The following is a 17,289-nucleotide window of genomic DNA, read 5'->3' on the forward strand; positions in this document are numbered from 1 at the left end:
TAAAATGGGTTTTTTATTTTTGTTTCTGGATTTTTATTTCCGAAACAGAATAATTTCTTTTTTGGATTTTTTTCTGGAATGTATTATTTTCAATTCTGGATTTTTTGTCCGAAATAGAATTTTAATTTTTGTTTCTGGATTTTTATTTCCGAAACTCAATAACCACTTCTGGATTTATTTTTCTGAAATATATTATTTTTAATTCCGGATTTTTATTTCCAGAATTAAGGGTATTTTTAGAAATTAAAAAAATATGTTGAGTGCAGGTTAAAAATGATGGGGTATAGGGAGCATTTGCCTAAATTTTTTTTCCTACTCTCTAAATATAGTTATGGTGGGCCGGTTGACGACCCACTACCAAAAAGTGCCAAAAAGTGTGGGGGCAAATTCATTTTAAGGCAGATTCTTCCTGCACCCCTGCATATTTCTTCCTGTATCCCCGCAATTTTGTAAATTCCGAAACTGACCCCCACAATTTTGGGATCTGGGAGTGTGTTACGGATTCATCAATCTGGAAGTGAATCATGTTGATTTCCGGATGAAGGGGTGTTCCAGAAGCAAAGTTTGCATAAATTATTGATTTCTGGATTGCTGAATCCAGAAGTCTAATTTCTATTACCGATTGGTGGATCCGGAATGATTTTTTTCAATTATGGATTTCTGAATCCAGAATACATATTTTGAATTATGGATTGACGGATCTGGAATGGTTTTTTCAATTGATGTTTTGCATTTTTTTATTTTGGATTAACATTATCATTCATGTACTACTAGAAGCATCAATTCGGGAGATTACCGGATGCGCCAATCCGAAAATTTACCGAAAGCACCAATCCGAAAATTTACTGGATTTCATAATCCGGAATACAAAAAAAAATAAATGTACAGTTTATATAGGGACAGTTTTGTCTTTGCGCAATTTTGTGGGGGTGCAGGAAGAAAAATGTAAGGGTGCAGGAAGAAACTGTCATTCATTAATCCAGTCGTTGACCTATTTTGGTTCGCTCCGCATAATCAGCAGCCTGCACGGGCCAATAGCGAAATGAAGTAGGTTGGTCCGTATCCGCATAAATAAAAAAATAATTATTACTTTTTTAAAAAAAAAAAAACTTACTTCATTTACTTATTATTGTGGTGTGACCTTTATTTTATTTTAAAAAAATTATACTAAACAAATAAATGTTTTATTTTAATCATCTAAAGGAGATCTAAAGGAGCTAGTATTAAGTAAAATCTTATATCAAATTTTGTTAATAAAACATAATATAAAAAAAGATATCAATAGAATAGTTAAAAAATTAGTCATTTTTATTAAAATATTTTGTAGCAAAACTTTGATAAGATACTCTCTTATACATTTACATACATATATAGGAAAAAATGTATGCAAAACAAAACTTTAATTATTTTTAATCAAGCATTCTAATGATCCTCTTACTTCATACATGAATTTATATTTTTATCTTAATTAAATGAATTGAAACACAGATAAAATTTGAAATTTTCAGCAGTAGGAATAAGTTTTTTTCTAACGAGTTACTTCTTATGAGGGCACGGCAAGTGAAATGAGTCTACACTTCTAATGCAGGACGGGCCAACTCAACCTGTATTTTAAAGGTCAAATGTGAGATGGTTCAGCTCGTTTTACCACCCCTAAATATAGTATAAAAAAATATTATATCTTCTATTTATTGTTATTTGCGAATTACAAAATTCAAAATACATGTTCTTTCATTTAGAATTATTATTTAAAAATTTATATAAAACCACTTTGATATTGATGCACATCGTTTATATTTCAAAATGAAATACATTCTAGAAGATATATTTTTTAGAATAGTTATTTTGAAAAATTGGGTGCATATTATTCATATTTTGGAATGGTAAAATTGATTTTTTATATTCCGAAATAGAGAGTATACTATTTATGTGTTAAAATATAGTCTAATTAGCAGATGTATTTTAGAGAGGACATTCTGAAATATAAAAGTATATTTCAAAATTACCATTTTGAATTATTAAAAAATTACATTTCAAAATAATCCTTTCGACCTGTAAAACTTATATTCTAATATTAACATTCTAGAATATAAAAAAATATATATCATGGAATGAGATATGCATAGTTTTTGGAATTTATTATTATTTTTTAAATTGAAAAAGGTGTAAGAGAACTTTTATGAGATGAATAAAGTATGAACTCAACTCACGATATTTCTTAGTTTAATAATAATAATAATCATATAATGTTAACAGAATAATAATTATAGTATTAACCATATTAATAAATAGAAAATAATATTAATAACCATAACATTAACAATTTTACTTCAAAATCATGCACTAAATTATTTTACTTCAAAATCAGTTACCAGAATCTTATTTTTTATTTTTTCCTTTGAAAGCACGCACTAAATTGATGTAGACAAGAAATTCTGCATTTTGATTTCGAAGACAAAAAAACACATAATTTACAGCATTGACAAAATAATAACATTCTGTTAAGTTTTGAAGGAGCAAGATCCCAAGAATACAATTTCATTGCATACTCAATAAAAAGGAGAGCATATAACAAACTTTGGTATACCAAAATAAGATGAGAAATAGTAATAGTAAACTTGAGTAGTTGAATTCAATAAAACAAATAGAAAGAATATGTAAAGCATATATTTGCTATAAGGTCATTCATTTACTCATGGTTCTCCAATGCAGTTACTCACTAGAATTCAGAAATCACTGAACTCAAATTGCAGCACTCACTTCTCTTACTCAGTCTCATGTTGTGTAATCAGATTAAGCTGTGTGTTTGAGGTCAAAACCAACTTCATCTTGACTTGAAGACTCTTGTACCATTTCAAGTTCTCCATCTTTGGGACCTCCCAAAGCATGACTACTACCAGAGAAGGAAGTTTCTGTGGTGTCCATGTTGAGCCAAGCTTCATGTAGTTGCAAGACATACTCCAAATGCCACAACACCTCCCCCATGGTGGGACGGCTCTTTCCATCATCAGCAAGACATTTTTCTGCTATCTCTCCAAACTTGGACAATGATTCAGGACAATAGTTTCCGCTAAGACGAGGGTCAATGATTGTCTCAAGTGATTCTTTCCTTTGCCATCTCATTGCCCATTCTGCAAGATTGATCTGATCTCTAGGCAAGGTGGGGTTTATCACAGCTCTAGCACAAACAACTTCAAACAACACAACTCCAAAGGAGTATACATCTGATTTCTCAGTCAATTGCTGCCTTCTGAAGTACTCAGGGTCTAGATAGCCAAAACTTCCTTTCACAGCTGTGCTAACATGGGTGTGTTCAAAGGCTGGACCATCTTTTGACAATCCAAAATCAGACATTTTGGCTACAAAGTTCTCATCTAGCAGAATATTGGTTGTTTTGACATCCCTGTGAATGATTCCGCGGTCAGCACCTGTGTGAAGGTAGTGCAGTCCCCTTGCAGCACCAATGCACACTTCTAGGCGCTGCTTCCAAGGTAAGGGAGGGAGATCACTCCCAAATAGGTGGCTTCTGAGAGTTCCATTGGCCATGTACTCATAAACCAAGATCATTTCATTCTTCTCTTCGCAGAAACCAATTAAGGACACCAGATGTCTGTGTCTGAGTTTGGACAGCATCTCAATTTCTGTCTCAAATTCAGCCAGGCCTTGATCAGACTGGGGGTTGGCGCGCTTAATTGCAGCCAGAACGCCTTCTTCAATCTCCCCTTTGTACACCTTACCAAAGCCTCCAACTCCAATTACCAAACTGTCATCAAAGTTGTTTGTTGCAGCATTGATTTCTGCCAATGTAAACCTCTTGCCAACTCTAACTGAGGCCACAGATCCGTATAGCTTTTGGGTTCCTGCTGATCCCTTGCCACCCACAGAGTTGTTAACAGCAGCCCCTCCATAGAAGAACAATGGCCTCCAACCCTGAGGGTTGTTTTTGGTATCACTCGATTCCTTCTTCCTGCTTTTACAGAAACAGAATACAAGAACTATAATTGCAACTATAGCTAAAGAAGCTACACCTACTCCAACTCCCACCCAAACAAATATTGCTGTTGATTTGCTTCCTGAATTGCCACCTATGTCAAACCTCTCAACATAGGCAAGATTTCCATTTCGACTAAGCTTGAAAACCTCCAGACCATTCAAGAGAGCATCAGTTCCTGCACTACCAGCTGCTGTGTCAGGACCGAGTTGAACCCAAACCGTGTCAATATTTGATGACACAGGATCAGAATAGTCCAAGTGATATGCTTTATTCATCCCTCCAGCTCGCACAAACACATCAACGTTATCCGCAGCTGTCCTATTGTTTATGTAGATCCTAAATACTCTCTCATTTGCCTTCTCATAAACCAGCTCACAAAAATGCAAACGGATCAAATAATCAAAGTCAGGATCTACTTCAAATTTCCATGACATATTGAACCTTTTGTCCAAGACTCCAGAGTTGGACATTGCCCTCGCAGTTTCATATACAAGGAGAGGAGCCACCGAAGTATCATTCACGGAAGAATATGTAATGTTAGAACTGTTCTTAATTCCTGAACCAGCATTTTCAATGATCATATATCCAGAATCCACTTCCCAAGTTCTCCAAAGATCACCATCCTGATTGGACTGAACCTCAGGACCACCGACATTCAGCCTATACATGGTCTCCATCCCATGTCCGGGCAAATTCAAGTTTCCACCACTTCCACCAACTCTACTAACTGAGCCAGCAAAAAGCTCACCCACAACTGGGACAATCTCAATGGCATTGATGAAGCCAAAGGAGCTTGTGGTTGGAACAAACTCAATCACAAGCATATCCCCATTCACGGCCAGAATATATTCTTTGACCAAGAAGAATGAACTAGCATTTCTTCCAGAATTCAGCAAGTTCATATTCTTGTGGGATATCTTACCAGGAACATCAAACTCTGATAACAGTTTCAGACCATTGACCACTACACCAAATGAGGACTCGTTCACATTGAAGTCGTCAATCACAAAGGGGCAAAAATGGAACCTAACAAAGTAGTTTCCCTGAACATCTTTGATGGTGTAATTCAAAGGAACAGTGAAAATTCTGGCTGTTTTATAGAGAGGATCATAAACTGAACTGCCACTTAATGTAGAAGTGTTAGCAACAACACTGGGGGTGCTCAGGGTGACATTTTTATCGGTGGCCAAATCCCCCACCCATCTTCTACCATCCACATTCAAAGAAGAGTTTGAACCACAATTTAAGAGAATAGTCTTTGATTGAGCATCCACGGTGCTCACTGTCACAGACACTGCCACAAGAATCAAAACAAAATAGAGTCCCTCCCCAAGGACACTCACCATTATAACAATTCCCCCAACAAGACCTTTTAATTATTTTTTGCAAAAGAAGCAAAATTTGGAAAGGCAAGGCTAACAAAACAAACCAGACACAGAAAAAAAAAAACCAATATAGACCCAGAAAGCCAACACTGCCCAATCACAGAAACAATCTCGTAGTTCCCAAGATCTTGAATAAGGAAGCACGAAAGTTGAAGCCTTTATGGAAAACTAGACAAAACAATCATCTGGGGCATATGAATGTCTATTTTCCACACCATGGGAGACACTACAATACAAAGAGTGGAAAAAAAAACCCACCTCCACCTTCAGCTGAACACAATCAATCCTCCATCAAACAGAAACAGCAATTCACAGATCTGAACTTGAAAGGGCAAGGGACCAATGCAAGGAGTGGAAATGCACTATGAAAGACAAAAAAGGACAACAACTTAGCTAAGTTGTGATAAGGAATCCAGAGAAAAAATACTATAAAAACAGAGATGTCACCCAAAATGGGCTCTTTCCTGAATAAACAAAAAAGGAAAATCAGAACATGGGTGTGGTTGGAAACAGATTGGAAAAGTTGCAATTCATCTGTGCCTGTTTTTGTATCTTTTACAATAAGCCAAGTAACGGACACTATTGGATAGGTACTTTATCTTTTTTCTCTTCTTCTAACTCATGTGTCATAATCGGTAACAGTAGCAAACTTTTCCTTTATTTGATTTGACATCTAAAAAAGTTTAGGGTAAGCTTTTATGTAACGAATCAAATTACATTACTTTATTCTCTCAAATATTTATTGCCCTAACATACACATATGGTATGAGTGCAGAGCTGTATTATTAATGACAACAAAATTATACTCAGTTAATGATGAACTAATGTTATGATTTTTTAAGATATTAAATATAAAGTTAATAAACTTATCACCATACATGATATTATATTTACCTTTTCTACATAAAAATCATAAAGTATAAATTTAAACTAAAATGTGTATACTCAATATCCTAAATTCATGCACATGGTAAGATAATAAAAAGAGTGCAGTTGAAGAAAACCATTGATGAAACTTTATAACTGTAAGATATCAAAAATATTAAAAAAATGAAAGTACTATTTCCTCTTTTCTTTATTTAAAAAGTTATATTAAATTAAAAATGCAAAGAAGATAATTTGAAGAAAATGGTGAGAGGGAGGCAATGATGGATGGGAAGAGTGGTTCCATAATCCATAATTTGTGATGATAATGAGATGAGATGGGTCACATGCCATTGTCCTCCTATTATCATCTTCATCCTTTCCTTTTTCAATAATTGTTATTCAAAGATAAGTATTAGATATTTATAAATGATTTATAAGTAAAGAGATAAAGAATTTAAATACACTGTAAAAGATATCTTTGTCACTCATTCATAATCCTTTTATTTACTCTGTGTATGGATAAACATAATCTTAATAATATTAGTAGATAATCAACCAAATTTTTTTACCAGAAGATAATTTTAAGAATAAATTCAATAATGTTATGTAAAACAATGTTGTGTCTTATGTTATTATTCCGTACTGGCAGTACCATTTGAAGGGTCCTTCTATTTTGCTTCCACATTACCCTTGTACTATATACTATACCCTACATATTTTATATTGCCCTCCACTTCAATTATTTCACATTTCCCAATATAGTTTTAGACTATGCTCATAAATAGTTCATACCAATAAAATAATAATAAAAATTCACAGTTTTGTGTTTCTTTTCCTTCTTTTAACCTACATCGAATTGATCATTGCTATCCAGGTACATTGACTCTACCAGCACTTCTTTGTTTTTATTTTTATTTTGTTGATAGGATTTTATATGCAATAAAGATGGGTCTGAAAATATTATATAAGAAAAGATCAGTATTGTATTAATGTTTTAGATTGAAAATATCGTATTTTAATTTTTTATATGAAATATTTATAGTTTATTGGTGTTGAATTTTCTCAACATTTTCACATAACACAATCGGACATTGTTAGAAATATTTTTATCCTATAATAAAAATGTCACCTTAGTTTAATCTTATGTACTAGAAATACCGATACAGTATTATTAATCAGAGACTGATACACTATTATTAATTAAACTGTGTATATATTCTTAATCATATATATTTTTAATATTTTATTTATGGCATTATATTATATATATACATTAAGAACCAAACTAGTATAACATTTGAGTTAGAAAATCATAATATTGTAGGTGTTAATGTTCCCATAAGTTTAAATGTCTTACCTTTCTTATGAGTTGACGTGAAGGTAATTCATATAAACACTTCATTAGTCTATTAATAGATATTTATAAATAACATAATATTTCAAAAATATATAAAATTAATAGACATTAACTAGTAAAAATATTTTTACATTAAATATATATCATCTTGGTCTTTATAAAAAAATAGATCTTTTAGTTTTTTAATATAAAATTTTACTATTTTCCTTTCCACTGTTAAATGATAACCTAGTATGCGAAATGTTAAAGCATTGTGACAATGTAATATTGTTGTAACATATTTTGGTTACGCGACATTAATTACAAAACTTTGATAATTAAAAATAAAAAGTCTACATTAAGAGTTTGAGAAAGACAAGGTTTGACTGGTTTAAGGATCCATAATATGCTGGTTAACTCATCAATGAATAATAAACTTTGTTTGATGTTGAATGATACATCTCAATCAATAATAAAACTTGTCGGTGACTTTTTCTATACACTAAAATGTCTCTTCATCAATAATAATTATAAGGGATAGCCTATTTCAAAGACAAAATAATTGATTTGATTTGTTAACAATATATTATCTCTAATATGAAAATTTATTAGATTAAAAAAACATAAATCATATGTTATGAGAAGATTAGTCAAAACCACTTGAAACAACTCTTACACGATTGTGTTTAACATTTAATAGAAATTGATTCCAAAACTGTCAAAAAAATGCAAACCTGATAACATTTCGGATTTTTTTACATAATGAATCACGTTATAACACAGCCAATTATCCTTAAAATATAAACAATCACGAATTTTTCTTTCATCCTTTTCAATTTCCACTTTTTTATTAAAACTAAATAATCAATATTTTTATGTATTTTTGTCCTTTTCTTTTGCTACCTACCTATTTTCACAGCCTCTATTTCTTTTCTCCCTACTAAACACTAAGGTACATGTCTCTGTCAGTGCACATGAGCGGTTCCCCCATTACAAAACAGATTCAAGTGAATTTTTGTACATAGAAACAGATAGCTACTACCTAACTCACATGTCCCATCTAGAGAAGCATCTCAAAAGTCTCAGGCGAATAAACAATAGACAATAATGGTAATAACCATTTTAAACACAATTCACTGAATGCCAAAGAATATTATACACTTTGTGATAACCCAAAAGTATCAATAAGCCATGTAGAAACTCATTAAAACAAAATGTACAAAAGCTAATGAATTAGCTCATATGGAAGGCAAAGTAAGAATTACAAGGAGGCAAATTTGTGATATACTAGTGTCAACCAACCAAAGCATGTCTCCTAGTATGATACAAAATTCGAGTATGGCAAAATCGGTGTTAGCAACTGCACAAGTTGTTGGTTCTTTTGTGTTGCTGTTTTCCTCAAAAATGTGTTAAGGAGAACAAAAACCCAGCAGCTACACATCAGCCAGCTGCTATATTATGTGAACAACTGTACAACTTGTAACCTGTATCCATTGGAAGATTTGCACATAGTTCCTCAATGTAGTAATTTAACAGAAGACAGCATGGACTAAAATAATTTATGCAATAGCATCGCCATAGCTCTGCAGTTATAGACATGAGAAGTGAACCCAAAAAAATGAAAAAGAAATCGAACTACCAGACCTCTAGCCTCTCTGATCTCTGTATAGATGAAGCTAATAGAAAGAAGAAAAAATGAACCAATTAACACTATGGTGGTGCTCCCTGAAAAGTTACTTGCAAACTTGCAATATCCACATCCAGTGTGGTTGATCAATGATCATGTGGGGGCTTGCAGATAATGATTTGCTTATCACAATTCCGGGTCTAACAAATCCAGAGCGTGGAAAGATGCAGTTTGTGTCAACAGGGTGTCTGTCAATTTACCTGGCCAAAACGTACAATTAAAGAAGTTTTCTAGAGTCCCCACTCAGTTCTCTTCTCACAAGCGCCAAAATCTCAATTATCTGCAAAATGAATGGATAACTATTAAAAAGTTTATACGTTGGGACTTCTGAAGACCAAGCTGGACACACTACACACTATTCTATTCATATGAACGTAAAATCATCTCAACCTTCTTCACAAAGAAAGACTATTGGATACGATAGACACAAACTGAAAAGAAAATTATATGCCCATGTTTCTTTGAAGGTACACAAATCTAATTGAACGCTAAAACCAGTAAAAACTTCTGCTTGGAGCTTCATCATTAGCTATCTATCTAATAATACACAATTCTTAGCTGAATGAAGGGGTTGAATTAGTATGCCAGCTGTACACAGTTCCAGTTTACTAATGCTAAAAAGGAAGCTCATCCACCTATGGCGGTGATAGTACATTAACAGGTTTATTTTGAAAATACAGAAGTGGTCTCAGAACAGAATACCAGGGCAATTGAGATGTTTTGTACTCTTCCACTAATTTTTACTCACATTCCTCCACTTCCTCTCTCTACTCCCCTTTCCTTGTCTACGATTACAAACCACAAAAGAATTTCCTTCCAATTTCATGGTTGCCATTCTGGCAATTGGTTACACTAGTCATGTCCACTCTGCTATGTGCCGGATCCATGCATCAATGAAGACCCCAAGTCTCATGGAGCCTGGAATTCCTTCCTAATGAGATTTAGTTTTTCCTTTCCTAATATCCCTCGATTTTACAAAAATGATAACTAATACCATATACTAAATTTATGCAAACATAAATTGTTCTCACAAATAAGATGTTACTTTTTAGCAAAACGTCAAACACTTCGTCTTTTAAATAAAGTAGAAAAATTCAATTGAACATTACGCCTGAAAATGTCTAATGCAGATGTTCATAATTAATAACAAGAGAAAGGAGTAGTTTAATGTGATGAAAGGAAGCTATTTTGACCATTAGATTGTACATGAATGGCCAAGAAGAGTACTAGATTAGAACATAAAGTCATTTGACTTTTTTAAGTGGTTATATGACTAACGTAATTTTGAATCTAGATTGCCTCAATGTATGTAACTCCTCCATCCATAAATCTACCAAACTAAGACAGAAAATGACTATTCCATTGCATCTCAGTTTACTCATAGTATACTCTAAAGCTATGGAAATGCCATTTCGTAAATCAAATGTGAGCATCCCAAAATAAGAGAAATTTCCAGATCCTCTCTACTTTTTAATGCACTACCAAATGCAAGGAAGAACAAGCCCTGGTTATCCCAATGGTACCATTTCCAACTCTGTTCACTTCCACCACCAGGGTCTCCTCTGGGTGAGCCCTAATTTCTTAAATAATATCTCATCTTTTTTACCTTCCCACTGCAATTACCTTAATTTCTTAGTTTAATGAAGGCCTTAATTGTTTTTCTGTTGAGGGAAAAAACAGATAAAAAAATTATTATCTGCAGCATGGAGTGCAAAAGAGTGATATTATGTGGGGAAAAGAAAGCAAGCCAGAGAACATGAGTTCCAGTGACGGTTATCAGAAATGGAGACCTACAGAACTAATTTGATTGTACTCGTAGTCAATGTAGGTCGTCATAAACCAACCTTTATGTTTAGGACTGAACATTTTAGAACATACCTAACTTAATCACAAAAGCTAGTTTAAGAGACGGGCAAGTCATGTAAGGATTATTCTTGGCCAGTTTTCTAACAAATGTAAAACATCTCAACAATGATAAATATGACAAAAATATCATATTAAACACACAAAATTTGCTAGATATTCTATTCTCAAAACCAAAGACAAACTTCAGGGATTTTCCTTCAACAGTTAACATTAAGTATTTATTGTCTCAACTCAACACAGAATGGAACAGTTGCTTTTAAGATCCTTAAAATAGTTACAAATGATAAGGAGAAATAATCAGGAAGATAAATAGACTCGCATATATTGGCATTATACACACTATGACGAAGTACAAACATTAAAAAGATGTGCAGAAAGCAAAAGGTTCTTACCCCAGGGTAATGCTGCAGTATGGGTGAATAATGATCAAGTGCAATGTATATTTTTTCAAGGAGCCTAAGAAGAGTATCTACCTCATCCCCCAAAAGATCAACCTGAAACAACAAGTAACTTTACATCAAATATAGGTGGGTGGACCAATTACAAGACATGAAGATTAAAATAGAAAGTTAAAATAAGCACCCCAAACACTTAGGAAACCTTCCATAAAAGCTAGCTTAGAGAACCAAACCAAGCCACTTAAAAACTCCACAAAGTATCTCATACTACTTGTACTTGATGCGGGACTTAAAAACCCATAATACCCAAATCCCTACCATTGCACCATTCCTAAGAACCCGCATCTTGGTGGCTAACAGACTAGGACACTTAACCTAGCCTTTCTGGACAGCCCCTTCGTGAGTAGCCTGCTTTGAGGCACAAACAACCAACTATGCTACCAATTGATAACACCAGAGTACTTGGGAAACACCTTCCTTAAAAACTAGTTATAAGGGGAGAGAACCAAGACACTTAAATATTCCACTGAATATCTCATACTACTTACTCAATGTGGAACTTAGGCATCTCACCCTAAACCCTAAACCCTAAACCCTAGTTCAGAAAATAATGTTTTCTAGATGACTTTATATCTTTTCAAGTTGAGAATTAGCTGTATCTTGGTTCACCAGTATTTTACAGCATAAACCTATAGGCTATTCACTTGATTGCAATGTAGTTGGTTTTCCAAATTTCTCTCTCTTACTGTGTACTACTATGTATCATCACAAGCTACATGTACAACTCATTTGAACCACCCATGGCACTACTTTTTTGCCCATGAGAGCACAACGATTGCTTGACCTCTCCAACAGCTGATTGTGCTTCCCTGAGATTTGAATCACATTCTCATCCCAAGTGATCAGGGCAAGTTTCCACCTAAACCAGTACCTTGTAGGGTTCCCTAGTACTATCTAATAATGATATTCAAGGGTATCATCCTGCATTGGAGCAATAGAGGTTACACTTAAAAGATAAAGTAAAATTCAGAAACACATATACCTAATCCAATGTTTCCAATAGCATCGTGACAAAAGTGAAAAAGATCACAGAATGTTTTGGAATAGATACCTCTGTTTCAGCCTTTACGAGATCAGAAGATCTTGTTTCTAGTTGTTGCTTGTACACCGAACCCATGGTTTTGAGTACGTTGGTTTGGTTATTGATCCACCGAAACTCAGATCTTATGTTTTCAAGCCTGAAAAGATTATTACATATATGACTTGGTTCTAGTGGTATTCACCACAAGGATTTGAAATTGAATTTTAAATAATAGCAAAATTGACATTAAAAACTGCTTGTTAAATACAAGGATAAAAAATATGAAATTAAAACATATTGGTTTCTTCAAACAATTTGTGCTGTTACCAGTTAACAAAGACCAAGTTGAAATCAAATATAAACTTCTGACAAATATCTTTGCTCAAATGGGAACTTTTTTCTTGTTTATATAGAACACCTCCTGCTTGTAAATAATCTGAAATCATGAATGGATACAAATAAAAGCTTTGTATTTTGTATTTGTCTTAAAAAAGCTTTGTATTTTGTATTTGTCTTAAAAAAGCTTTGTATTTTGTATTTGTCTTAAAAAAAGTTTAAAGTTTAAAAACAAAAATAACTAAGTTAATTCCCAATTATTCCTTTAATCAATAGAAGCAGTCATAGAAACATAAGTTTCTGATAAATTAATGTGTTATAAATAAAAGAAGAACCTGGACACGATTAATGCATACCTCAAACAATTTCTTGAAATATCTTTATTTACTCTAGCTTCAAAATCAGTAATCATTGTCAGCAATTTATGAATGAGATTAATGGTAGATTCCATTTGCTTCCTAGTTTTCCTTTCTTTTGCCTCAATCAAATTTAGTGCTTCTTGTTGTTTTTGTGTAAGAGCAAAATGTACTCTTCTTTCTTCTTCAATCTCTCTAACTTTGTTTGTTCGTTGTTCAATATTTTTATGCAGCTGATGCATTTGCTCCTCATATTGTTTATTTTCCTTCAAAGCTGCAACCAGGTTACCATTAGTGGCATCCAATTCTTCACTTTTCTCTTCAAATAATTTATGTTGTTGAGCAATCTCAGCTCTTAAACTGTTAAGTTGTTCGGAGGCAAACTGCATTTTTTGTTTCTCTTGAACCAAAGCATCTGCTGCTCCTTTGATTAACTTCTCCTTTTCTTCCACAACCGATTTCAATGTAAGCACTTCATAATTTAGTTTCTCCTTTTCAGAAACTTCCAATTTTAACGCTTCATCTGCATTCACCAAAGTTTCTTTAAATATAATATGATTAATATCCAATATCCCTTGCATCATAGTTGACTCCATTTCTGCTTCCTCAATTCCCAATCCACTAGAAGCTTGAGCACTGAGGGAAGCTTCTTGGAATAATACTTCATATATTTCTTGCATGAAACTATTCTTCAGATGTAATTCTTCAGTGCAGCATCTAAACTCACTAACAATACCTTCAAAGAAACATTTATATACATCTTGAATAACTGAAACTTGAGAATGTGCATCCCCTATATCATCCTCAAGCTTATGAACGGTTTGTAACAAATTTTTCTCTATTAATTGCTCCTGCGACAATTTTTCCTCTGCAGCAGAAAGCTGGGAAGAAAGACTCAAAAATTCCTTGTTCTTATCTGATAGAGTTTCCTTCAGTTGATGATTCTCAGATTCTAAGAAATCCAATCTATCCTTTAAACTGCCAAGAGATTCAATGTTTTCACTGAATTGTTGTACTTTCTCATTTCCATCAAGGATTTCATTCAATTTTGCAATGACATCAGGGATTTTTTTCTTCAAAAGCTCAAACTCCTTGTCCTTCTTTAGTGGGAAAGAAGAACCTCTTTCTTTCAAAAGTTCGCGCCTCAGGCGAAAATTCTCTTCAGTCTTCTCTTGCACCTGAGATTCATGGTTTCTTCTCATTTTAGTAATATAAGTAACCAAATCTTCTTTAGACATGTGCTTTAGTGAGGCTGAATCCAAATTCTCAGGCTTGTTAATCTTTGACTCCTCCTGTTTGCCATTCTCTTCCATAGTTAATGGTGACAAATCATCAGCGGAAAGCTTCACATGGAAATGATCAACCCTCTTATTATGACACCATTCCTCAGCATTCTCCAAGGATCCATGAGAAAGAAGGTGTCCGGTTTCAGAAACAGAGAGTGTTTTAAAAATTGAATCTAATTCCTCACGCAAATTTGAGATCTCTTTATATTCGTTAAAACAATTTCTACTTTCAGAATCATAAAGATCCCACAGTTTCTGTTCAAACTCCTGTTGCAAACCCCAGACACCATTACTGATCACCATCCGTTCAATATCTGATTGAAAGTCCTGCTCCTGTTGCCATTCAGAAAGTGATGCCTTTGATAACCGATCCGTGACTTTCATTCTCCTGCAGACACTGTCTACGGCATCTTTTAGACTTTCCAAAGCTTTATCAACATAAATCCATTTTTCTGGCATATTCTCCTGCAGAATACCACTTAAACCCACCAAATCAGAACCTGAACTAATTCTTCTGCTGGAACTAGCCCCCTTAATTTTATTTATTTCTTTCTTGAGCTGACTTAACTCCTCGTGCGCTGCAATTTGAAGACTGTCTACAGACATTATATATCCATCGGGCTCTACGACACTATCTGGAAACTGATGTGCGGCAGCTTCGTGGGGTTCATGATGATGCAATGAAGACCAGAATGTCTTAGTTTCTTCTGAACCCACGTGAAGCCCATGTAGCATTTTCTTTAGCCCGACCACCTCCAATTCTTTCTCAGTGATTCGCTCCGCTGCCTGTTCCTCAACAGCATTAACCATGCCCTTTATGACTGAGTCACTCACCATCCTGGATATTATCAGCTGCTCCTCGACATCCGCCAGAAGGGACTCCATTTCCTCAACTATATCAGTGTGATCGTCCACACTCTCATCCTCTTTACCATTATCATACATCCTTTCTTTACCACAATCATAAACCTTTACACCACCCTTCATAACAGCAACGCTCTCCGTTGCCATCTTTTCTCCTCTATAAACAGGAATCAACAATTTGGGGCCATTCGAAACACAAGCTCAAGGCAAACCCTCAAATCTAACACACCACCTGCCAAAGTAGGAAACACATACATAACAATTAATAAACTTAACAAACAGAGCCATAAAAAAGGTTAGTAATACAAACCTCGACATTAATTATTTAGAGTAAATTCCCAAAGTCTTCCTCTAATTTCTAGCTATCTCTCTTTTTTCAACTCGTAAACGAATCCCCTTAACTGATTGTAAAACATTACAGTGACACCTCTTACCCGTTACACTCTCTTCTTAAAAATTGAAAAATATCGTGGTATCCTACGAGGTTGTTGTAAATCTTTAAAAACCAAGAAATAGTGCGCAATCTTTAAAAGACTACGGCCGTCATGTAATTTACTCAATTATTTACAATAACAATCATTCAAATTGAACAAAAGTTCGGTAACCGCTATGACCCCAGGCCCCCTCCAAAAAAAAATCAAAACTCCCATCACACCCTTTCACTGTGATCACTTCCAAAATCATTGAGACAAAATTCAACAATCAATACAGTGAAACAAAGTCAAAATTCTTTCACCAGCATAATTTTCTGAAACAAAAACGACCATGAGCTGAAATTCAAGTCACACTAAAAAAACCAACGTTCAGTGGCAATTAACAGGAGCTCCAATGCAGATGGAAGGACATCGAAGCAGTCGAAAACAGAGAGAAAGAAAGAAAGAAAAAAAAAAGGCGTGGAAACTTACAGGGGATAATAACAGAGGAATCTTGGGGCGTACGAGGGTGAATTAGCAGACAAAAGAGGAAGTTGTGGAGAATCCCGAGGTGACAGAAAACGTTTGGAGAGAGGAGGAGTGGAGGTGGGGGCAGAGTTGAAATGTGGTAGTGGCCTTTTCTAGGGTTTAGGAGCAGAGGGAGCAGCAGAAGAGAAGAAGGTGGAAAAGTTGCAGAAGCAAAGATTTGGTACGAGCGGGAGAAGGGTAAGTACAATACACCCTATTTCACTTCCAAATTACAAGCTCACGTTTCACTATGTATTCGTCACTATTTATTACTATTAATTATTTAGCAGAAAAATGTTGTTATTATTATTAACTGTTCTTTATTGCTATTAAATTGACTTGAAAATTTATATCCATATCTATATAAATAAATTTATTTTGTTGATGCCAATATTATAAATTGTATAGGTAAATAAATAATATTACAAATGGATACTGTGATAAGAAAATAGTTATATAAATTATATTTTAAATTATGAAATAAAGTTGTTTTAATTACTGATGAATTGTTTTCAAAGTTTATTGAAATTGAAATTAGATATAGAGATTAAAGAAAATAAAAAAAGCAAATGTTTGAGAGAAAATATTTTGTTAAAGATTATCAGCCAAAAAAAATCAACTATATAAAGTTATATTACTAGTTTGGTTTTTGTAATTATTTAATTTGATTGTGTTTTTAAATCATTAAAATGTTTGTTTAATTGTACTTGTGATTTTTCACATCCTACATAGAAAGTGGTCAAGAAAATAGAATTCAGTTAAACCTAAAAATGGTAACTTTATCCTTATTAATTTTCAAAATTATTATAATGTTGTAATTTTTCTTACTTGGTTTAAACTAATGATGAATGTATATTCTATGATTACCAGTGTTTTTTTTTATTATGTAGCA

At 33.8% G+C, this 17,289-nt stretch overlaps 2 protein-coding genes across 2 annotated transcripts; both read right to left on the minus strand.

The window, feature by feature from the left end:
* Nucleotides 1–2,473: 2,473 nt before the first annotated feature.
* Nucleotides 2,474–5,952, minus strand: HERK2 (hercules receptor kinase 2). The gene has a single exon (XM_068639981.2). The coding sequence runs from the start codon at nucleotides 5,338–5,340 to the stop codon at nucleotides 2,794–2,796; it is 2,547 nt and encodes an 848-aa protein (XP_068496082.2). The 5' UTR covers nucleotides 5,341–5,952; the 3' UTR covers nucleotides 2,474–2,793.
* Nucleotides 5,953–8,719: 2,767 nt separating this feature from the next.
* On the minus strand, nucleotides 8,720–16,637 carry LOC137832023 (myosin heavy chain-like protein). Its single transcript, XM_068639982.2, has 5 exons — nucleotides 16,362–16,637; nucleotides 13,307–15,688; nucleotides 12,645–12,771; nucleotides 11,528–11,629; nucleotides 8,720–9,549 (listed from the first exon to the last, which is right to left on the minus strand). Exons 2-5 carry the CDS (start codon nucleotides 15,601–15,603, stop codon nucleotides 9,487–9,489), a joined length of 2,589 nt encoding a protein of 862 aa, XP_068496083.1. The 5' UTR covers nucleotides 15,604–15,688; nucleotides 16,362–16,637; the 3' UTR covers nucleotides 8,720–9,486.
* Nucleotides 16,638–17,289: the final 652 nt, after the last annotated feature.

Source organism: Phaseolus vulgaris, chromosome 6 (assembly GCF_051622355.1).
Source record: "Phaseolus vulgaris cultivar YP4 chromosome 6, ASM5162235v1, whole genome shotgun sequence".
NCBI lineage: Eukaryota > Viridiplantae > Streptophyta > Magnoliopsida > Fabales > Fabaceae > Phaseolus > Phaseolus vulgaris.

What these genes read in the sequence shown, in the direction of transcription:
- HERK2 (XM_068639981.2), bottom strand. Translation starts at nt 5,340, where the DNA reads ATGGTGAGTGTCCTTGGGGAGGGACTCTATTTTGTTTTGATTCTTGTG.
- LOC137832023 (XM_068639982.2), bottom strand. Translation starts at nt 15,603, where the DNA reads ATGGCAACGGAGAGCGTTGCTGTTATGAAGGGTGGTGTAAAGGTTTAT. An exon ending in ATTTCAAGAAATTGTTTGAG is followed by an intron (nt 12,772 to 13,306) that starts GTATGCATTAAT and finishes TAATCTTTTCAG; the next exon opens with GCTTGAAAACATAAGATCTG. An exon ending in TCGTAAAGGCTGAAACAGAG is followed by an intron (nt 11,630 to 12,644) that starts GTATCTATTCCA and finishes TTGTTGTTTCAG; the next exon opens with GTTGATCTTTTGGGGGATGA.